This window comes from Mesoplodon mirus (assembly GCF_964341445.2).
Source record: "Mesoplodon mirus genome assembly, chromosome: 18".
NCBI classification, from domain to species: domain Eukaryota; kingdom Metazoa; phylum Chordata; class Mammalia; order Artiodactyla; family Ziphiidae; genus Mesoplodon; species Mesoplodon mirus.
In genome coordinates, this window is record NC_138994.1 from 47,892,790 (window position 1) to 47,917,079 (window position 24,290).

Here is a 24,290-nt window from a genome sequence, read left to right on the forward strand (position 1 = left end):
AAAATCTGTTAAATCTTGGTAAAAACAGAGTCTGGGACATTTGATCCATGAACCACTTCCTCCTTCTTCCCTCCCAGCCTGGTGTGATGGAAACACAGCCTGGTGTGATGCTGGGAACACAGGTCTCCCTCTCTCCTGAGTTCACAGTTGAGGACCATAGAACTCCCCCCACCCCAGCCCCTTGTTGTAGAGGATAAGTATCAGTTGAGTGTGGCCAAGAGATCTGGAGCTCTTTTCTTCCCTCTGGCCCCCTACTCCTTAGGATGCAGGCTCTAACTTGGGTGCTGCATACTAAGAATATTGGGGCCCTGATAGCCTTTGCTCTAACTTGTTTGTTGGGTGGAGGTTCTATGCTGGGAGAAGCAAGCCAAGGAGATCAGAGGCTACCACTTCATCTCCCGCCACTCAGTGCCCTGTTCCTAAAGCAGATACATCACTCAGAAGAGCACCAGCAAGTAAGTATAGAGTTTAACAGATAGATGTGGGTCAGGGAAAGAGATACTCAGAAGGGAGCCCTGCAAAAACTGTTGTCATCCCAGAGTGACTCTGCACATGTCCAAAGCTGTACCTTCTGAGGAGCAACATCAGAGGTTTCACACTGCAGGAGTTGGAGGAAGTGGGAGAGAAGAAATAGTCTTTACTAAAATCCAGTCAACCACCAAACACACAAACAGCAGACAACAGTAACAAGCTGGTAAGGGAGTGGGGCTGAACCAGTACTAGAATTATTGCAGTGTATTACCAAAAATGTTTTCAAACAAAAAAAATTAGGAGAAACTGTGGCCCATACAAAGGAAAAAAAAAACATGCAGTGCGTGTGAGGGTGACCAGATGTCAGATTTAACAGACAGAGACTTCAAGGAAGTCATAAGTACATTTAAAGAGCTGAAGAAAACTATGCTTAAAGAAGTAAAGTGTGACAGTGTTTCATCAAATAGAGAATATCAGTAAGGAGAAATTGTAACAAAGAACCCAATGGAATTTCTGGGGTTGAAAATTATAATAACTGAAATGAAAAATTCACTGTAGGATCTCAACAGTAGATTTGAACTGGCAGAAGAAAGAATTTATTAATTTAAAGATAGGTCAGTTAAGATTATCCAGTCTGAAGTACAGAAAGAAAAGAGAAAAATGAAGAGCGTCGTAGAAATGTGGGACATCATTAAATATGTCAGTAAACACATAATGGGAGTGCTAGAAAGAGAAAAGAGAGGAAAAGAAAAAATAATTGAAGAGGAAATGGATGAAAAACTTCCAAATTTGATGAAAAGCAGTAAACTGCACATCTAAGAAGCTCATTGAACTCCAAGTAGGATAGAGATGTGCAAAGAGATCCACACAGAGACACATCATAAGATTAACAGCTGACTTCTCAGAAACAGTGGAAGCAAGAAGGCAGTGGGATTACATTTAAAATGCTCAAGGGGGGGGGACTGTTAACCAAGAAGCCTATATATAGCAAAAGCATCTTTCTAACATGAAGATGAAATAAAGATATTCTCAGATTAAAAAAAACCCAAAAAACAGAGAATTTTTTTCTTAACAGACTGCCTTATAAAAAATACCAAAGGAAGTTCTTCAGTTGAAAGCAAGTAATTACAGACAGTAATTTGAATTCACATGAGAAAAACAGAGTCCCCAGTAAAGGTAATTGTGTATTTTTCATATGTGTGTGTGTGTGTGTATATATATATATATATATATATATATATACACACACACACACACATACATAAAATACATATACACATATATTTATATTTGCTTTATTGAGCCCATAGTATATGGAAATTTAGTATATTTGCCAATATCAGCACAAAGGAGTTGGATGGGAGGAAAGCTATATTGGACTAAGGAAATGACACCAGATAGTAATCCCAACCCACAAGATCAAGTGAAGAAAGCCAGAAATGGTATATAAGAAGGGTGATATAACAGATGGTATAAATATATACTTGGTCTCCTTTCTTTTCTCAGATTTTTAAAGACAATTATATATATGAAGCAATAAGTATAGAAGTGTATCATTGGATGTGTAACATATATAGGTGGCAGTGTATATAACAATTATAGCATAGACATGGAAAAAGGGAAGAGAGCTATAGAGGAGTAACATTTCTATGTTTCATGGGTATTAGGTTTATACAAATCTGAAGTAGATTCTGTTAAGATGTATATGGTAATAGGACTTCCCTGGTGGTCCAGTGAGTAAGACTCTGTGCTTCCAATGCATGGGGCCCGGGTTTGATCCCTGGTTAGGGAACTAGATCCCGCATGCCTGCTGCAGCTGAGAGTTTTCATGCCACCACTTAGAGGTCTGCATGCTGCAACTAAAGAAAAGATCTTGCATGCCACAGTGAAGATCCTGTGTGCTGCAACTAATACCCGGCGCAGCCTAAATAAATAAATAAATATTTAAAAAAAATAGATGTAGATGGTAAGCCCTAGAGCAACCACTAAAGAAATAACACAAGAAAATATGAAACAATTTTGAAAGGAATTAATATGTTACATTAGAAATTATTCATTTAAGTCAAAAGAAAGCAGTGAAAGAAGAACAGGAGCAAAAGGACATAAAATACAGTAAACAAAAGTTGCAAACTTAAATCCAACAATATTGTGATATTAATAGTATTAAATGTGAATGGATTAAAGAATCCAAACAAAAGGCAGAGAGTTTCAGAGTGGTTAATAAAACAAGATCCAACTATATGCTGTCTAGTTGATACATTTTATTTATTTATTTATTTATTTTTGCGGTACGCGGGGCTCTCACTGTTGTGGCCTCTCACATTGTGGAGCACAGGCTCCGGACACGCAGGCTCAATGGCTATGGCTCACAGGCCCAGCCGCTCTGCGGCATGTGGGATCTTCCTGGACCGGGGCATGAACCCGTGTGTCCTGAATCGGCAAGCGGACTCTCAACCACTGCGCCACCAGGGAAGCCCTAGTTGATACATTTTAGATTCAAAGGTACAAATAGAGTGAAAGTGAAAGGCTGAAAAAAATGTATTTTGCCTACAGCAACAATAAGAAAGCTGGAAAGGCCATACTAATATCAGGCAAAATAGATTTTAAACCAAAAAATGGTAGTAAAGAATGACATTTTATAGTGACAAAAGAACTGATCCATCAGGAAGACAAAATAGTTACATACACATCTAACTACAGAGTCCCACAATACAGGAAGCAAGCTGACAGAAATGAAGGGAGAAATACACAGTTTGACAATAAGAGTTGTATTTTTCAGTATTCCACGGAGAAGAACAACAAGGAAGTAGAAGATTTGAGTATAAAAGGATTGATAATACAATGTTTGTTCTCTGACCACAATGGAATGAAATTTGGGAAACTCACAAATATGTGGAAATTAGGTAATACATTCCTGAGTAGTCAATAGCTGGAAGAGAAATCACAAAGAAAATTAGAAAATGCTTTGAGATAAATGGAATTGTAGACATACCATTCCAATCCTTGTGAGATGCAGCTACATCAGCCCGTAGACATATGTAACTATAAATGCCTGTATTAAAAATGAAATATTTCAAATCACTAATCTTTCACCTTAAGACACTGGAAAAGGTGTTAATGAAACCTACAGCAAGTAGAAGGAAGGAATTAATAAGATTAAAGTAAAAAATCAGTGATGAAAATCAATGAAACTGATAGTGCTTTCTTTGGAAAGACCAACAGATTGACAAATCTTTAGCTAGATTGACCAAGAAGTGAATACAGGGCCATTACTACTGACCTTACAGAAATTAAAAAGAAGTGTAAGGGAATACTGTGAATGAGGAAGTGGACAAATTCCTAGAAAGATACAAACACCAAAACTGACTAAAGAAGTAGAAAATCTGAATTAGACCCATAGCAAATAAAGAGATTGAATTTGTAATTAAAAAACTACCCACAAAATATGAAAAGAAAAGCTTAGGTTCAGATGGCTTAAGTAGTGAATTTTACCATATGTTTAGAGAATTAACACTAATTCTTCTCAAACTCTCCTAAAAAGTAGACAGGAGGATGCACTTCCATACTCATTTTATGAAGCTAGTATTATTACCCTATATCAAAACAACATGGACATCACAAGCAAAAAACAAAACCAAAAAATTACAGACCAATATTCCTTATGAATATAGATGCAAAAATCCTCAGCAAAATACTAGTAAGAAATTCAGCAACACGTAAGAAGAATGATATACCATGACTAAATTGGATTTATCCTCACAATGCAGGGTTGGTTCAACACCTGAAAAATCAGTTAATGTAACGCACCACATTAATAGGATGAAAAACAAAAACTTAATGATCTTCTCTAAAGACACAGAAAAGGCATTTGACAAAATTCAACACCCTTTTATGATAAAAACACTAACCAAACTAAGAACAGAAGGAAACTTCAACCTGATAAAGGGCATCTACAAAAAGCCTGAAGCTAACGTTATCACACTTAATGGTTAAAGACTGAATGCTTTCTCCGTAAGATTGGAACACGACAGTGATGTCCACTTTCACCACTTCTATTCATCCAGAGCAATTAGGCCAAAAGGAAACGGGGTGGGTGGGGGAATAAAAAGGAATCCAGATTGGAAGGGAGAAGTAAAACTATTTCTATTCTTAGATAACCTCTTTTATATAGAAAATCATAGGGAATCCACTAAAAAAACATTTGTAGTAATATATGAATTCAGGGTTGCAGGATACAAGATGAATATACAAAAACAAGTTGTATTTCCATACACTTGCAATGAGTAATCTGAAAATGAAATTAAGGAAACAATTTCAGTTACAATAGCATCAAAAATGAATAATAGGACTTCCTTGGCAGTCCAGTGGTTAAGTGTCCATGCTTCTACTGCACCACTGCAGGGGGCACAGGTTCAATCCCTGGTCCGGGAAGATCCCACGTGCTGCGTGGTGTGGCCAAAAAAAAAAAAGAATAATAAAGAAATTTAACAAAATAAGTGTACTTATTGTACACTTCTACTCTGGAAAGTTCGAAAACACTGGTGAAAAAAAACTTAGAGGTCTAAATAACTGGAAAGACACCCCATGTTCATACATCAAAAGATTTAGCATTAGCAATACTCCCCTGATATACAGATTTAATGCAGTGTCTTTCAGTATCTCAGTTGCTTTCTTTGTAGAAATTGACAATTTGACCCGAAAATTTGTGTGAAAATGCTAGGGATCCAGAACAGCCAAATATTCTTGGAAAACAAAGTTGGAGGAATCACAAAACTTACTGCAAAGCAACAGTAATCAAGATAGTGTGTGGTTCTGGTATAAGGATAGGAGTAATTCAGTGGAATAGAATTGTGAATCCAGAAATATATATGAAAAATTGATTTCCTGCAAGATGCCAAAACGATTTAGCAGGGCAGGAATCATCTTTTCAGTGAAGTGTATTGAGACATCTGGATGTCTACATGCTATAGAATGACATTGGATCCCTGGCATCTACAAAAGTGGTTTAAAAAGTAAGCTATAAAACTCTTAGGAGAAAATGTAGGGGTAAATCTTTGTGACTTTGGATTCAGCAGTGATTTCTTAGATATGACACTACAAGCAGAAACAAACAATAAAAATTAGATAAGTTGGACTTTGTGAAAAATTAAAAATTTTGTGCTCCCAAATACACTATCCAAAAAGTGAAAAGACGATCCACCAAATGGGAGAAAAGTTTGCAAATATTTTATCAGATAAGGGACTTTTATCTAGCTTATATAAAGAGCTCTTACAATTCAATAATAAAAAGACAGCCCAATTAAAAATGGTGAACAGTTCCGAATAGACATTTATCCAGAGAAGATACATAAATGGTCAGTAAGCACATGTTAAGATGCTCAATGTCATTATCTACCAGGGAAGCACAAAATTACAATGAGATGCCACTTCACACCCATTAGGATGGCTATATCCAAAAGTCAATTAATAACAAGAGTTGGCAAAGATGTGGAAAATCAAAACCCTCATACATTGCTGACAGGAATGTTAAATGGTCTAGTAAGTTTGTAAAACAGCCTTTCAGTTCCTCAAATGGTTAATCATAGAGTTACCATTTGACCCAGCAGTTCCACTTCTAAGTATATACAAGAGAAAAGAAAACATGTCCATAAATAAACTTCTATGTGAATTTTCATAGCAGCATTATTCATAGTAGTGAAAAAGTGACGAACAACCAAATATCCGTCAACTGATACATGAATAAACAAATTGTTTTTGTTATTCCTCCATAAAAAGGAATGAAATACTGATAGTACAACATAGGTGAACCTTGAAAGAACTATATGGTAAGTGACAAAAGCCAGTCACAAAGTATGTATGATTCTATTTATATGAAATGTCCAGAATAGGTGATAGGGATAGAAAGTAGATTAGTGGTTGCCTAAGACTGCCGGGTTAGAGGGTTGGGGGGTGATAAAAAGTATTGGATTTCTTTCTGGGGTGATTAAAATGTTCCAAAGTTGATTGTGGTGATGGTTGCACCAGTCTGTGAATACGTTAAAACAATGAGCAGGGCTTCCCTGGTGGCGCAGTGGTTGAGAGTCTGCTTGCTGATGCAGGGGACACAGGTTCGTGCCCCGGTCCGGGAAGATCCCACATGCCGCGGAGCGGCTGGGCCTGTGAGCCATGGCCACGGAGCCTGTGCGTCCGGAGCCTGTGCTCCACAGTGGGAGAGGCCACAACAGTGAGAGGCCCGTGTACCGCAAAAAAAAAATAAAAATAAAAAAATGAGCAAACACTACACACCTATTAAAATGGCTCAAATCTAAAACACCAAAAGCTGCTGATGATGTGGAGCAACAGGAACTTTCATTCATTGCTGGTGGGAATGCAAAATGGTACAGCCACTTTGGAAGGCAGTTTGGCAGTTTCTTACAAAAGTAAATACACTCTTAGCATATGATTCAGCAATTTTGATCCTTGGTATTTACCTGAATGAATTGAAAATGTATGTCCATGCAAAAACCTGCACATGGATGTTTATAGCAACTTTATTCATAATTGCCAAAACTTGGAAGCAACCAAGATGTCCTTCAGTAGATGAGCAGGTGAACTGTGGTACAGTGGAATATTATTCAGTGTGAGAAGGAAATGAGCTGTCAAGTCATGAAAAGTCATAGAGGAAACATGTGTATTATGAAGTGAAAGAAGCCAATCTGAAAAGACAATGTACTGTGTGATTCTAACTGTATGACTTTCTGGAAAAGGCAAAACTATCTAGACAGTGAAAAAGCTAAGTGGTTGCCAGGGGTTAGGAGGATAGGAGGAATGACTAAGCAAAGCAGAGAGGATTTTTAGGGCAGTGAAACTTCTCTACGTAAGAGTGGTGGACACATATCATTATACGTTATCCTGATGTAAACTGTGGACTGCGACTAGTAAGGATGTGTCACTGTAAGTTCAGAGATTGTGACAGAGGTACTGCTGTGGTGGGGGATGTCCGCAGTAGAGGAGGTTGTGCGTGGGGAGGCAGGGAGTTTATGGGAGCTCTGTATTTTCTGCTCAGTTTTGCTGTGAACCCAACATTGCTCTAAAAAATAAGGTTTATTAATTTTTAAAAATGTCTGGGACTTATCTCAAAACAATAAGTTGTAGAATGCAAACTGGTGGATGGGACAAGATTGCCTGCGGGTGTATGGTTGCTGGATCTGAGTGATTGGTGCATGAGGCTTATAATAATTTTTGACATCTGGGAGGCCAAGTCCCCCCACTTTATTCAAAACTATCATGGGCTTTTAAAATTATTTACTATGGAAAAATTTAAACATACACAAGATTATGCTAAATATTATAAATAATGCTGTACTAGTCTAGACAATATAGTATTGGCATGAGAATAGACAAATAGACCATATTTATAGCATAGAGGCTTTCATAATCAGACCCTCATATATGTGGAAATTTGATGTATGACATAGATGACATTATAAAAATGGGAAGACTGGGGCAAGAGTTTAGAACAAGGGGAACATCTGTATAGAAAAAGTAGATTCCTAGCTCACACCTGAATGCCTTGAACTATAATAGCTGATCTATTGGTACTCTGGTATTGCACTTAATGAATGAGGTAGTTGCATGTATTAGCAATCTCAAAAACTGATGGATGTGAGGTAATTGCAGAAGAATACTATGCTACGAGGGCCCTAAGGTTTAAAAACCTGTAACAAAGGTGTAAAATATGCATGGTAATGATAACTCCAAATTCCTGATAGTTGTTACCCTGAAGAAAGTAGTGTATTTGTAATGTTTCATTTCTTAAGGTTAAAAAGAAATTGAAGCTGATGTAGCAATAATATTAAAAATTATTAAGCCAGGTGATAGGTAATAGGTGTCCATTACAGAATTCTTTATATTTGTTTCTGTGAAATATTTTATAAAGTATTAGTATCACCAAAAGAAGTGTCTTGTTTGGATCCTAATTCAAACAAATCTTCAAGAAGACATTTTTGTGGCAATTGGGGAAATTTCACTAAGATTGAGTGTTAGATTATATCAAACAATGATTAGTTAGGTGTGACAGTGGCACTGTGTATATGTAAGAAAATATCCATGTTTTCAGAGATGCGTATGTAGAGCATTAGATACTGTAATACAGTTTCTGGGACTTATTTTAAAAAAGAATAGTTGAAATAAATGGCAAAATCATTATAATTGGTGATAGGTATGTGGAAGATTGTTGTAATATAATACTCTCAACTTTTGAGTTTGAAAATCTTCATAATTACATATGCAAAAACAAAAAATAATTGTTTTTTAATAATAATTTGTACTATTGGCTACCATGTTTGAAATGCTTTGTTACAAAAATTTTTTTTAAGTTCTCTTTGTTTCCTGGTTTAAATATACACATATACATATATTTAACATATATATTATATATCATGTATAATAAATAATGTATATTATGTCTTATGTAAATATTTATAAAGTGAGTCAGGAATAAAATTTGATCCACTCTTTCTCCAGGATCTCTATACTGCTTTTAACTATGAGGAAACATGCCAAAATTAGTATTTAGATTTATTATTTATTTGCAGTTTTTCTTTCCATAGTGACAGTGTGGTAGTGAATAGCTCTGGGTGATTTCCAAGAAGTCAAAAGTAGCAGGGATAATTAGCATGAGGAAGTGTTAAGTATATAAACTTTAGCCTTGACAGAATTGTATTAATTTCTCAGAAATTAATAAAGTATTCCAGAAATAATGCTTTTTCTTTTATTTCACATTTTATGAAATAGCACTTAGAATATAGAGTTGATACACACACACACACTTCTTTTGTGGTTTCACGTGTTTATGTCTTTACTCAGTTTCTGGATCATTCCCAGTCACACACCTACCACTATTTATTAGATAGCCATCTTGCCTTCAGGATACTTTAGATAGTTATTTTCTGCAACTAATACTTATAACTGTCTGGCTGGTGTTTCAAAATATTTTAATAGTGGTGACAAAATAATGTGAAACTGACGTTGAGAGAGGAAAGATTTCTTAAATGACTTCACTTAGTATGACTAGGTTTTTTCCCGTTATTTGAACTACCGAATTGTTAATTCTTGTGATTGTTTGATAATGATGAATATCTTTACAACTTTTAAAAGTTCTTTGATTGATATTATCTATTTGACGTTTTTCAAGTACTTAGAAGTTTATACAGAAAAGTGTTGCCATTATTCTGGCTAAAGTGACACAGCTGTTAGTAGTAGCATTAGAACTTAAATCAAATTGTTTTCATGGCTGGTTGAGGTAGTTATTGTGCTCCGTAAAGGAAATTGATGACTTTGCAAAGATGAACAGTTCTTCTGCATAAATGTTTTTTAAAAAGGAAGCTGAGACAAACAGCAGCAGACTGGGAATAGTTTTGTAAGATAAAATAGTATTAATATCCAGTATGTATAAAATATTCTCCCGAATTAGAAGAAAAACAATTCATTGGAAATCACAGGTAAAAGGTATCACCAAAGAGGAAATACTGGTCACTAATAAATGTATGAAAAGATACTCAACCTCTCTATTAATAGGGAAATACAATTTAAAAACTACCATTTTCTACTCATAATGTTGGCAAGGACTTAAAAAAATGGAAAATAGTGACTGTTGGTAAGGGTGTGAGAAAACAGACACACCCCTATATACTGTTGGTAGGTTCATCTTTTTTGGAAGTCAATTTGGCCAAACAGATATCCTACTTAGGCTTAAATCATGTAGTAGGCACATCAGATCAATTTAATATTTAAGAGATGGTAAAGGGGTGCCGAGAAATTAATCCCAACTTTATTTTTTTTGTTTTTTTGGGGTTTTTTTGCGGTACGCGGGCCTCTCACTGTTGTGGCCCCTCCCCTTGCGGAGCACAGGCTCCGGACGCACAGGCTCAGCGGCCATGGCTCACGGGCCCAGCCGCTCCGCGGCATGTGGGATCCTCCCAGACTGCGGCACGAACCCGTGTCCCCTGCATCGACAGGCGGACTCTCAACCACTGCGCCACCAGGGAAGCCCAATCCCAACTTTAAAAAGCCTAGACCTAGTTATCTGCCATGTACTCTGGCTTTCTTTCCTCTTTTATTAACCATTTCTTGAATTGTGTTTCAATAACTTGTTTTATCATTAAAACAACTTTCTGAGGTGGGTATTTTTATTCTAATTTTGTAGATGTGGAAACTGAGGCCAGAGAGGTTAAATAAGTTAGCCAGTGGGTGAAAGAGCCTAAATTTAGTTCTAAAACTATATGGCCTTAATCACTCTTTGGTTAGATAGTTACTAATTGATTCGTGATACCCAGCATACCTTAAATCTTACCTTTATTAAAATGATTTTCTAAGTTAACATTTAAAAATGTAGTGCTTAATGTCTTCATTAGAATGTCAGCCTGATAAAGGTGAACTTTTCATTAATGGAAAGTCTTTTACTTTTTTTCCTAGAGGATCTGAAGAGGCAAAATGCAGTTTTACAAGCTGCACAAGATGATTTGGGACATCTTCGGACACAACTGTGGGAAGCCCAAGCAGAGATGGAAAATATCAAGGCCATTGCCACGGTGTCTGAGAATACCAAGCAAGAAGCTATAGATGAAGTGAAAAGACAGTGGAGAGAAGAAGTTGCTTCACTTCAGGCTGTTATGAAAGGTAAAGATAAAGACAGATCTATTTTATGATTTTCTAAGATAACTGATTCTGATGATTGAGAACATTTTCAGAAGGTCTTAAAATATATCCTGAGTTTCATTTATGTTTCAATTGTGGCTTTATGTATTACCATCTTCAAGATGTACTGTCATATTCAAAATAAAAGGGAAGCCAATGGGTATATCATCTGCATCTTTAACAAATTTAATAATGGAGAATTATGATGAGAGTGTTACAGAGATACTGCATTAAATGAAAACTATAGTTCATTATAAGGTTTAAAGGAGGGCTTCAAAATGGATTTTCTTATAGGAGAGGCAGGCCAGTAATGTCAATGAATGAAGCTGTGTGTGGGCACAGGAAGTGTGCTGAACTGGAGAGACCTCCCATGCAAAGAGTGAAGTTACTATTTACACTTATTAGTTCCAGCTAATTATTGCCCATCCAGGCCAGTGTTGCCATAATTTAACATTTTAAAGAAAAATTTGGATTTTTATGTGAAATCTTCACTCATTCTATGAGGTAGAGTGGTCTGTGGGTTAGAATAGGCTTTATGAGCTACCAGCTGGTGACCCTTGGTTCAAAGGAAGAGTAGTAGTTTAGTCTCTATCAACTTTTAGCACTAGTGCTTATTAATTCCTGCATTGCTGAAAAAATGATAATGAAATAAGCTGCCCCCTGAATCTTTGGGTTCCCAGAATGAGTTTTGTTAATAATATAAATGTGAAATCGTGATGACTGTTTTTCCCGTCTTCACAGTTATGTGTCACTTTTGCCTTAGTACTCTGTGAGAAGGCAGGTAAGACAAGCACTGTTTTCTGAGTTTGTGGCTATCACCTAGGGATTACTCTAAGCCTCGTGTTACATTCCTGACCATAACAGCTTACCCAAATAAGAGTTTGTTTTTTTCACATGAGAAATCCAGAGGTAGGTAACCTAGGGCTGGGTACAGTGGTTCCTGATGTCATCACTGTCCTAGGCTCCTTCAGCTTTTGTTTTCCTTCACCCTTAGCGTGTGGTTTTCAACTTCATTTTGCCTTGTGGCTGAAAAAAATGACTGCTCTTCCTCCAGTCCTCCTGAGTAAAGCAAAAACTTTCTAGAAATCTCCAGCATATTTCCCCCCGCCTCCCCCCCACACTTTATAGAGGTTTCTGATTACACATAACTACCAAGGCATCTAGAAACTTTAGTTTTAAAATTGGGCCGTTGACTTCCTAAACAAAATTAGGGTTTTGTTAGTAAGAAAGAAGAAAGAGTGGAAATTAATTGACAACCAGCAGTGTTTATCACATGTTTTAAGATTGTGTTAAAGATAAAGTCATTTTATAAAGACCTTATAGAATTTGTCTCAAGTTAGAATCTTGGGTTATAGTAAAAACATTCTGAAAATATATCCCTTTTCTCACCCTTTCAGGTATATAGTTGTATTGGGGTGACACGTTATATTTGTCTTAGGAGTCATAGTGTTGTATCTAAGAACATAGGGATTAGAGTTGGCCTTAGGTTTGAATTCTAGCTCTGTTTCTTCCTGGTTATGAAATATTGGCCAGAGTACTTAACCTGTCCTAAGCTTTCCTCATCTGTAAAATAATATGTGGCACAGGTTTATTGTGAAGATTAGAGATGATTTAAGGTCCTTAGCAAAATTTCTACATGTGGTAAGAACTAGAAATGTTAGTTTAGTGCTTTTGCTTTTAGTGAATTAAAAGATTTCCAGAAACTAGGCTTAAATTCTTTATATAACTACTTTTAAAATTTTAGTGTGCCAGGACATTTTTTCCAGAATGCTTATAAATATTTGGTGATGTTTTGTAGAAACAGTTCGTGACTATGAGCATCAGTTCCACCTTAGGCTGGAGCAGGAGCGGACACAGTGGGCACAGTATCGAGAATCCGCAGAGAGGGAAATAGCTGATTTAAGGAGAAGGCTGTCTGAAGGTCAAGAGGAGGAAAATTTAGAAAATGAAATGAAAAAGGTATGAAGGAATGTATTCATCTGTAGAAATATTTCAATCCAAATATTTTTATTGTAATGCTTCAACTAATATTATTATGGTAATAGAAGTTGTACTTTTTTGTTTTCTGTTAGAGAAATTATTTGGACACAGACTTAAATGTAGTACTAAATAATTTGATGAGCTTCCCCCAGATATATGTTTGGCTAAGTCCCTCATCTTCAAATCTTTGACCAATTGCCTCCACCTCATGAGGCCTATCCTGACCACCCCATTTAACATTGCAACCTGCCCACCTCCCTCCCCCACCTACCACAACTTGCTCTTATCCTGTTCTAATTTTTCTTTTTCCATAACATTTATTTCCTTATAATGTACATAGAGTTCAACTATTTATTATGTTTAGTACTGTTTGCTGCCTTTTCCTCCTCACTAGAATGCAGGCTTCACGAGGGCAGAAGTCTTGTTTGTTGTCTATCCTAAATGCTTAGAGTAGTGTCTCATGCATAGGTGCTTAGTAAATATTTGTTGAATGAGTGTTGTTGCCTGGTGTTTGTGTCTAAACTGAAGCCTGAGAACAGATTTTAGTTTTCCTTCTTTCTCAGTATACCTTGGTTCCTGTGTGACGAATGTACTGCATATTATGCTTGAACATTTTACTGTAAGATGCCTGAACATAGAACAACTAAATGTAAGGTGAAATATTTTATCATTGAGAAAATTTAAAAAGCTTTTTGGCCAGTTTGATTATGTAAGCTTTTACTTTATTTTTTTATTTTAATTTAAAAAATTTTTATTGGAGTATAGTTGATTTACAATGTGTTAGTTTTAGGTGTACAGCAAAGTGAATCAGTTATACATATACATATATCCACTCTTTTTTATTTTTCTTTTTTAAGATTCTTTCCCCACCATAGGCCATTACAGAAACTTTTAATTTATTAATTTATATACATACATATATTTGAAATCACATATAAAATAATAATTAGAATTTGATTTTTCTTTTCAGTTGAATTAATCATAATCTTGGTTCATACAAGGACTACCTTTATATGTTTAGAAGTTTATTTAATTTTTTTTTATAGTGTAAAAATCATATGAGAACTCAACACCCAAAACAGAAGCTTGAACCTTGAGGAGTAGTTATTTACATTGTCTTATTTCAGGAAAAGATTGTAATTCAGCTTCTTCATGAGGATCTGACAGTGTCTTCATGATCACTAGTCACTTAGTCATCTACCATAGTTAGCCTTCAATTCTGTCAGGTCGTTTCAGAGTAATTCATAGTTGATGCTATCATTAGACATTTTATTCAGAGCTACAGTACCATTCACATGAGGATAGTTTTTTTTTTTCATTCTTCTTATATATTCATAGTCATGATTTCTGCAGTCTGCCACTTTTTATCCTTTTTAAAATTTATTTTATTTTTTAAAGTTAACTTTATTTTCTAGAACAGTTTTTGTTTTTTTGTTTTTTTGTTTTTTTTTGCTGTACGCGGGCCTCTCACTGTTGTGGCCTCTCCCGTTGCGGAGCACAGGCTCCGGACGCACAGGCTCAGCGGCCATGACTCACGGGCCCAGCCGCTCCGCGGCATATGGGATCCTCCCAGACCGGGGCACGAACCCGTATCCCCTGCATCGGCAGGCGGACTCTCAACCACTGCGCCACCAGGGAAGCCCACAGTTTTTGATTTACAGAAAAATTGTGAAGATACTACAGAATTCCCATATACTCCACTCCCAGTTTCCCCTATTAACGTCTTAATGTTAGTATGGTACATTTGTCACAATTAATAAGTCAGTATTGATTATTGTTAACTAAAGTCCTTTCTTTGCATTCAGATTTCATTAGTTTTTACCCAAGTCCTTTTTTCTGTTCCAAAATCCTATCCGGGATACCACATTACATTTAGTCATGTCTCTTAGGCTTCTCTTGGCTGTGATAGTGTCTCAGCTTTTCCTTGTTTTTAATGACCTTTCTGTTATTAAAAAAAATCATCTTTAAAAGTTTTGTTATTATGATATGCATCACTTGGAATTGTGAGGTCATCGTTGCATTAATAAATAACTCAATCTGTATTAAATTCTTTGCTTCTTCTCTCCTTTTTTTTCCCCGATGATTTTAATCAGCAGACCTCTGTAAGCGTCCCAAATTAGCCTTGGCTGAAGATATTTTAAGCTCACATGTCTTTTCCAAACAGGACTTAGTTCAAAATAAAATAAATGATGAAATGACTTTGCAAGCACTGGAAAACAAAGTGTGTCCCTCTTTTCTGAGAGATAACTTTTTCTTTTTTTTAAATCTCCACTCACATTTTGGCGTAGAAAATATTTTCCCTATCATGAACACTTTAGGATAAGCTTGGACTGTTCTAAATTCAGTGCATAAGATTAATTTTCATTTTCACTAGAAGGAAAAAAGCTAACTTTTTGAGTCTGCCTTTGTTTCTGTGTGACTATACGTGTGTGTATATAAAATAAAATTAAGTTTCTTACCAACTTACTAGTTTATGGATGTTGTTTCCTTTTAATCCCATGTTTTTGAGAATGAAGGATGGAAAGCAGCATGGTTTTCAGGGTTATTTTTTGGGTTTGTTTCATGTAGATATCAAAAGTAAAATGATAAATACCCTGTTTAAATAATTAGATGGAAGCCCTTTTATAGAAACATAATTTTGTAATATTTTAGGAAATAAATTCTATTTTTTATGTTAAAAAATTAATTAGTCCTTTCAGTATTTGTAAGAGATTATGTATGGTTTCATTAATTTAGTGACCCGAATTATAAAAATTATTTATTATATGCATTTCCTTTTATATATAGATATCTTCCATCTCAGTTACTCAACTAATTAAAAAGTCAAATTTGTGGCTGCTTTCACTTTCTGAGACAGACCGCATTCTGTCTGTGGAATGTGTATCTCTCTAAATAAACCTGCTTTCACTTAAAAAAAAAAAAGTCAAATTTGTCTTAGTGGATCCATTTTCCTACTTATTCCCAAGTTCTAAACGGGATATTTGGGAAAGCTGTGATTATGACTTGACATTCAAAGTAATGCAGCATTTAAAAGTTAGACATGGTTCAATTTTGTGAGTGCTAATACAGTGCCTGCTAGACTTATTTATTATACTAATTTTAATAAGTGGAGAGGTCAGAGTTTTTTAGAAAAGCAATAAATCAGTAAGTTGTAGCATTTAATTCTTTTTAACCATAGGCCCAAGAGGATGCTGAAAAACTTCGGTCTGTTGTGATGCCTATGGAGAAGGAAATTGCAGCTTTGAAAGATAAACTGACAGAGGCTGAAGACAAGATTAAAGAGCTGGAGGCCTCAAAGGTTGTGAAACATTGTAATCCATTTGCTTGAAACCAAGGTTTTGCCCTAATGCTATGAGCAAAATTAGAATACTAAGGGGGTAAACTGTAATTTAAACTATGCATCTTAAGACTCTTGCTTTCTTGAAAATGCAAGAAAATGTTTGGAGATGATCTCCCCTTATGGATATTTAAAATAATGACAGTAGTGATGCTTGTGCTGCTTTGTTACAAAGCTAGGGTTTATTTTCTTATCAAAATGAGACCTGATCTCTCTTGTTTTGTTATGAAGGAAAATAAAGTTTTCAAAGGTGACTTTGTTTTCTGACATCAGCCCCAGAATTGATCTTTTAGAAATGACATATAGCTATAGTGTGGCTGTAAATTTATATTGCTTATAAGACATATACCTAAAATAAAACTACAAAATAAGATTGGGGAAAAAAAGAGAGACTTAAAGCAATGCCTTGTAAATTCTAATCAAAAGAAACTCGGTTTAGCAATTGTAATATGAAACAGATAGGATGAAAGGAAAAAAGAATTAATAGAGATAAAGAGGGACCCCTTCTAATTTATAATTCATCAATAAGCTATGACAGTCATGCACTTGAATGCATCTTACATAGCCTTGAAATATGTGAACTAAAAAGTGACAATTATGAGGGGAAATTGACATTCACAATTATAGTAGGAGATTTAAACTGTCCTTTAGCAAATGATAGTGCAAGCAGAAAAAACATATTAGTAGGGATATAGGGGTTTTGAGCAACTTGATTAATAATTTAGATGTAATAGACATAGAATCCTGTCACTAAGAGAGTGAGAGAGAGACTATATTTTATACAGTAGTAGAGCATAGTAGTTAAGAGCTCAACATTTATTAGGTGGATGACCTTGGGCAAATTAATTAATCTTACTGTGCTTTGGTTTGCTCAACTGTAAAATGGGGATAATACTACCTCCTTCATAAGGCTGTTATGAGGATTATATAAGTTAACACGTACGGCACTTAGGATAGTACATGGAATAAATATTGTTTTTTTAGGTACATTATACATTTCATAATGTCACAAAGGAAATGTCATCAGATTTTGAAGATTTGATGTTATACACATCCAAATCTCTGACCACAGGTTATTAAATTATTTACAATAAAATATAGCTGAGATGAAATGTTTGGAAAATGAAAAACATTTAACTCATATGGAAAAAAGAATTGTAAAATATTTAGAGTGATTTGAATTTTTTACTCAAGAATCTAAAAAAAGAACAATAGTACAAACAGTATGAATGGAAGGAAATAATGCAGGTAAGAGCAGAAATTAGTGAAATAGAAAAGCAAAAGGAAAATTGTGAATCTAATGAAAAAAATGGAAAAAGTAGTAAGATAGGCAAACCTGATAAGACTAATTAGGAAAAAAGAAAAAGACTTAAACCATTATAAATGAAAGAGGGAAATAACTACAAATCAGTAGAGACTTAAAAATAAATACTATGGACAATGTCACAGCAATAAGTTTGAAATGAAGTAAGTTTGATGAAAAAATTTCTGATAGGAAATAATTAGCCAATATTGTCTCAAGATAAAATAGGAGAGCCGATATAGTTAGTAACTATTAAAGAAAGTGAATTTATAGTCAGAATCTCCTTTTCTCCTGTCTCCTATCCTCCAAAAGACATTAAACACAGTTAGTTTTGCAGACAAGTTTTTCCAAAGCTCTTGGAAAGAGGTAATCCTTATATTTTACAAACTGTGTTAGAGAACAGAAAAAGAGGGAAAGCTCTCCAACTTATTTTATGAGACATAACTTCATTACAAACAAACTCACAAAAAGGTATTAAAAGAAAATTGTAGATCTGTCTCATTTAGGAATACAGAAACAAAAATTTTCCACTGTGTAGTTAAAAAAAAAGGAAAAGAAAAAGCAAAAAAGACATCATGATCAAAAAGGGATATTCCCAGAAATTTAGGATGGTATATCACCAGAAAACCTATTATTTTTATGTACCACATAAAAAGATTATAGGAGAAGAGTAATAAATTCATCTTAGATTCAGAAAGGCATTTGATAAATTTAAACACCCAATAACTTATTAAAGGGCTATTTGTCAAACCTTCAGCAAACATCATACTTAATGATGAATGTTTAGCAGCCTTACCATTAATGATGGGAACATATGAGGAGACCCGTGCTCAGTGATTTTGTTCAGATTGTTTATGTGGTCCTAGGTGGTAAGATAAGCCAAGATGAAGAAATGAGGCATAATAACTGGAAAGAAAGCAGTGAAACTGATTTTCTGTATAGGAAAGCAAGAGAATATTCAGACATACAGTTAGACCTAATAAGAGTTCAGGAAAGTTGTTTCCAGCAAGATCAACATGCAAAAATAGTAGTGTTTATGTACCCCAGTAATATCCAACTTACAAATGCAATGGGGAAAAATTCCTGTTCACAATAGCAAACAAACAAACAAAACCTATATTAGTTACCTGAGAATGTATCTAAATAAAAATGAGTAAGATCTTTATGGAACACATTATAAATGAAAATTTGAATACATGTGTGCTCCTGAGTGAGAAAATACTGTATTGTAAAGCAGGCAGTATATCCCCAAATTAATCTGTAAATTCAAAATTCCCCTCAAAATTCATCAGGGTTTAATAAGGAACTCAATAAGTAGATCCTAGAATTCATATGGACAAGCAAAGAATCAGAAATACACCCAGCAAAAATTTTTTTTTATTAATTAAATTTATTTATTTTTGGCTGTGTTGGGTCTTCATTGCTGTGCTCGGGCTTTCTCTAGTTGCAGCGAGCGGGGGCTACTCTTCATTGTGGTGCACGGGCTTCTCATTGCGGTGGCTTCTCTTGTTGTGGTGCACAGGCTCTAGGAGCGTGGGCTTCAGTAGTTGTGGCTTGTGGGCTCTAGAGCGCAGGCTCAGTAGTTGTAGCGCACGGGCTTAGTTGCTCCGTGGCATGTGGGATTTTCCTGGACCAGGGCTCAAACCCATGTCCCCTGCATTGGCAGGCAGATTCTTAACCATTGCACCACCAGGGAAGCCCCGACACCCAACAAAATTTTGAAGAAGGCAAGGTATGGAGACTTGCCCTACCTACCAGTATTAAGACTTACAGTAGCTTTACTATTACTGTAGCTACTGTAATTAAGATAGTTTGTTGCTGGTTTAAAGATAAACAAATGGGCCAGTGGAACAGAATAGAGAGCCCAGAAATGTATCCATATATATATGGAAATTTGATATTTGACAGGTGGCATTACAAGTCAGTGGGAAGAGTATGGATTATTTAAAAATAGGCTTTTCAAATAGTTATACATATGGATTAAAGTGAGGTTAGCTTTCTACCTCACACTTTTCAAAAATTTCAATGAATTAAAATCTTAAGAGTACACGTAAATCTTTAAAACTTCTAGATGTTTAAAAAGAATATGTGATGTGAGATACAAAAACATTTCTTAAATAAGGTAAAAATACTATGAAAGAAGAGATTGACAAATTTGCCTACATTAGAATATAAAACTTCCTTATTAAAAAGATACCACAAAAAGTTGAAAAGAGAATTATAGAGTGTTAAAAGTTATCTATACCTGACAAAAAATTAGTGTCCAAAATTAATAAAAATTGCCATGTCCATAAGTGACAAATAGGCCCAACAGAGAAACAAGCAAAGAATATGAACAAGCATTTCACAGAAGAGGAAGTTAAGGAATGTGAAAAGATATTCAGTCTCACTAGAAATCAAGGAAATGTAAGTGAAAATCAAATGCCGTTTTATTCTAACCAGATTGTAAGTCTTACAACATAAATTTGTTGTGTTTATCCACTATTGGAGTGTGTGAAACTCTTCCCACTTTTCAGCTGCTGTTGTGAAGTTGGAATCCCTGTTGAATATTTTGGGAGTTCTCCGGCCCTTGTTGCTTCCCTTTACTTTCTCCTGCACAGACGCTGATACCATGTAACTCCATATAGGTAGCTTTCAGTGGTTTGTCCCCACCCTCTAATTATCGCTTTTTTTTCTTTTTGGTAGATGTCATGTATTCTGAGTTCTGTTATCTTATTAGTTCTGTTGTTAGGGTGTGTGGAATTCAGGAAAATCCGTGTACCACACATTCACTGTCACCATCTTCCCAGAGTTCTGCTCAGTAGCTTTCGAATGTTAGAAATTAATTCATTATTTATAGAGTCAAATATTTATTCTAAGAAGTAATAGCTGATAGAGTTAGTGGTTATATACCACCATTTTATATCTGACATATTGACTTTCCTTTATCATTAACTGAATTACCACCTCTCCAGGTGATAGGGAAAGTGCCTGACAACAGTCAGCACTTTGTCATGCTTGGTTAGTGTACAGTACGTTTCTGGTTGGCTGACAGCCTCCAGTGAAGCATCAAATGGTAGCGTAAATAATCATTTTAGTCCATGATCAGTGCTAATGTACTGTATTAATGGTCTTGGAGGAAAGATAACTGAAAACAGATCTGGCAGCTATTTCAAGTTGAAGAAATGGGAAGATGAAAGGCATAAATATAATCTTGAAAGTGAAATTAGATATAATCATTTGAAAAAGTTGAAAGTTAGTTTAAATGGCCACAATTTAGGATGGGCAATTTGTAAGGAAGGGTAGAGCAAGTGATTCTTTAATCACTTTCTGGGGCAAGATTGCATTTTATTTTGGTTAGAACTATTTCAGATATTAGACTATATTGTTAATACTTGAAAATTATAGTTAATTGTTCAACAGAAATAAGACATTAATAAAAAAAGATGTGGGGCTTCCCTGGTGGCGCAGTGGTTGAGGGTCCGCCTGCCGATGCAGGGGACACAGGTTCGTGCCCCGGTCTGGGAAGATCCCACATGCCGCGGAGCAGCTGGGCCCGTGAGCCATGGCCGCTGAGCCTGTGCGTCCGGAGCCTGTGCTCCGCAACGGGAGAGGCTACAACAGTGAGAGGCCCGCGTACCACAAGAAAACAAACAAAAAACAAAAAACAAAAAAACCAACAACAAAAAAAATAAAAAACAACAGCAGCCTGGGTTCACTGAGTATGTGATAAAATGAGCACATGTGTATGTTGCTCTGGGGATACAAATTGGAACCACCTTTTTAAAAGCAAGGTACAAAACTGTTATGTGTAATCTCAATTGCATATTTACTCTGGTGATGATTATGGATAATGCTTACTATTAATTATTGTCAATTATGTTATTTTCCCAGTTTTCTTTAGTAAGTATATGTTTGTTTTGTAATTAAAAATTATAAATGTTAATTTGGGGGTAAATTTAAATTTACATAAATATAAATGTAAACTTTTTTCAAGGCACCTCCAGAACTTACCATTATACCTTACATTATAAGGTAGACACTGTTGGAAATTTTAGTTTAATGGAATTGCATCTTTTTCAGGTTAAAGAACTGAATCATTATCTGGAAGCTGAGAAATCTTGTAGGACTGATCTGGAGATGTACGTAGCTGTTTTGAATACTCAGAAATCTGTTTTACAGGAAGATGCTGAGAAACTTCGGAAAGAATTACATGAAGGTAAATATATATTCTTCATATTTTTAATCTCAGTCTGTAAGAGAGCTATGTAAGTAAAAATGATATTGATTAATAACAGTAACAAATTCCAAAATGCCAATCCAACATGTTAGTGATTCAGTTTAAGCTTTGCAGTTGGTTTGAAAAGATATTTGGATTGTTAATGGTTTCTGTTTCCTCCAGGACCCCAGTAAGAATTCATAGGGCACAAACTCTGGGCAGAAAGATAATAGGAAGTTGCTGCTTAAACTGCTTTTGCTCCAGACCTATTTTGGTGGAGGTGAATTAGCGAAAGTGAAAATGGGACAGAGAGGGCAGATGGTATATTCTAGTGTTCTTAAGAAGCACCCCTATTTATAAGAGATAATTTTGATTTTGGTAGTCTGGTAGCAGAGTGATGCAGAAATTGACTCTGTTTTCTCAGGATAGGGGAAATAGACTCATCCTTTCCCATTAAAATATATGTTTGTCTTTAACTCTTTTAGTGAATCTTGTATACCTGAGATTTGTAACCTTTTTGTGTCACAGACTCCTTTGGCAGTCTTGTGAAGCCCTCTCAGAATAATGTTTTTAATACATAGAATTATAAAAGAAATCAATTATATTATAAAGCAGTTATCAAAATATAAATAACTGCAAACTTATAGTAATAAATGTGCTATTTTATCAATGCATTAAATAACAAGGTCTAGTACCAGGTCTAATAACTACTGTAATTTTGAAGTATGATGAGCATAAATAATATATTAAGATATCTGCAACAACTGTACTGAGATACAAAAGTATCTATGATTCCTGTTAGTGACCAAGTCATGGGTATTGTTATACTTACTGTGGTTTGTTGTCTATATTTTATAATTGAAGGAAATGATAAATTTCATTTAGAGGTTAGTGAAAATAAAGATCTAAATTTTTACCTCATCTAAATGCATGGACCTCTTGAAATCTTCTGTTCATTGCAGGTTATACTAGTCACATGTTTTAATATGAAAATTTAGGACTGTGGTCATGGAAAATATAGCTCTTCCAAAAATAATTCAGGTTTGCATAGGAGTTAGGTTTTTATCCCAAATAGTGGGAAGTTGAAATTATATAAGCCTACAGAATTATTTTATAAAATGTTATTAAAGTAATCCAGTGTTTGAGTCTTTGGCTCTCAGGAAATGCTTTTCAAAAGTGCTGTTGCAGTCAAAACGACACTCAAACTCTGAAAGGGTGTCCAGAAGAAAAAGGACTTTCTGTTTAACCTGCGTGTCCCAACCCTTCCAGAAATAGTGCAAGACTACCAGACCTTCCTAATATACCTGGAGAAGTATCTGAGAAGTTTCATTAAAATAAGTAAGGGTGGGTAGAGTAATGTCTACTGAAACATTCACACCAAAAAAGTAGTATTTACGTGAAAAGAAGATAGTTAAAAATTGAGCAGCAGTGTAAATTAGAGCCTAAATTGGGGAAATCAGATATGCAACCAAGTGCAGTGCAGTTGCATATCATATGTGTTAGGAAGTGTGTTAGGAGGCAACAGTGCCATGAATAAGCTTCTTAAAAGAGGTTGTTAAGTGGAATTTTGAAAGATAGTTAGGTGTTTGTCAGGTCGTCAGAGAGGAGCATGGCATTCAAGGCCATTTGCATGTGGTGCAACAAGGTAACGAAACTGTAAGAAATATAGTTCAGCAAGATTAAAATGCAAGAGGCAGTGGGGCAAAATGTGAGACAGGAGAGGTAGACATGGGCCAGATCCTGGAGACCTTATGCTAAGGATTCTGGATTTTATCGTATTGGTAATAAGGAGGCTCTGAAGGATTTAGAAATTTTTTTTTTTCCTAAATAACAGCTTTACTGAGATAAGGTACCTGTTCAATGATGTTTAATATATTCACAAAGTCGTACACCATCACCACTATCTACCTCCAGAACATTTTCATTACTCCAAAAAGAAATTTTGTACCCATTACCAGTCATTTCCTATTATCTTCTTCCCCCCAGCCCCTGGCTACCACTAATCTACTTTCTGTCTCTATAGATTTGCCTATTCTGGACTTCTGTATAAATGGGATTATACAGTATGTGGCCTTTTGTGTCTGGCTTCTCTGAAGGGTTTTAAGCTTGAGAGTGGTAATGTTTTACCTTCTAGAGAGTTCAGTTTTACAGCAGTGTGGAGGATAGAATACAGAGGGCCAGACGAATGGCAGGAAGGGTTATGAAGAGACTCCTGTTGTAGTTGTCTGAGTCCTAAATCTAAGGCAGAAGGCAGAAGATGGAGTGTCATATCACACAGGAAGTAGCATTAGTAGGCCTCTGTCACAGTTGAATGTGTTGGGTGA

The 24,290-nt window shown here is 35.4% G+C and overlaps 1 protein-coding gene across 2 annotated transcripts in view; it reads left to right on the plus strand.

Moving 5' to 3' along the window:
• The window catches only part of RABEP1 (rabaptin, RAB GTPase binding effector protein 1), a 107,521-nt gene that overhangs the window by 47,930 nt on the left and 35,301 nt on the right, over positions 1–24,290 (plus strand). For both annotated transcript variants that reach the window (XM_082604074.1, XM_082604075.1), the window contains 4 exons: positions 10,927–11,130; positions 12,947–13,107; positions 16,307–16,426; positions 21,831–21,966. In XM_082604074.1, coding sequence (XP_082460200.1) covers positions 10,927–11,130; positions 12,947–13,107; positions 16,307–16,426; positions 21,831–21,966 — 621 coding nt within the window. The remainder of the gene's footprint in view (positions 1–10,926; positions 11,131–12,946; positions 13,108–16,306; positions 16,427–21,830; positions 21,967–24,290) is intronic.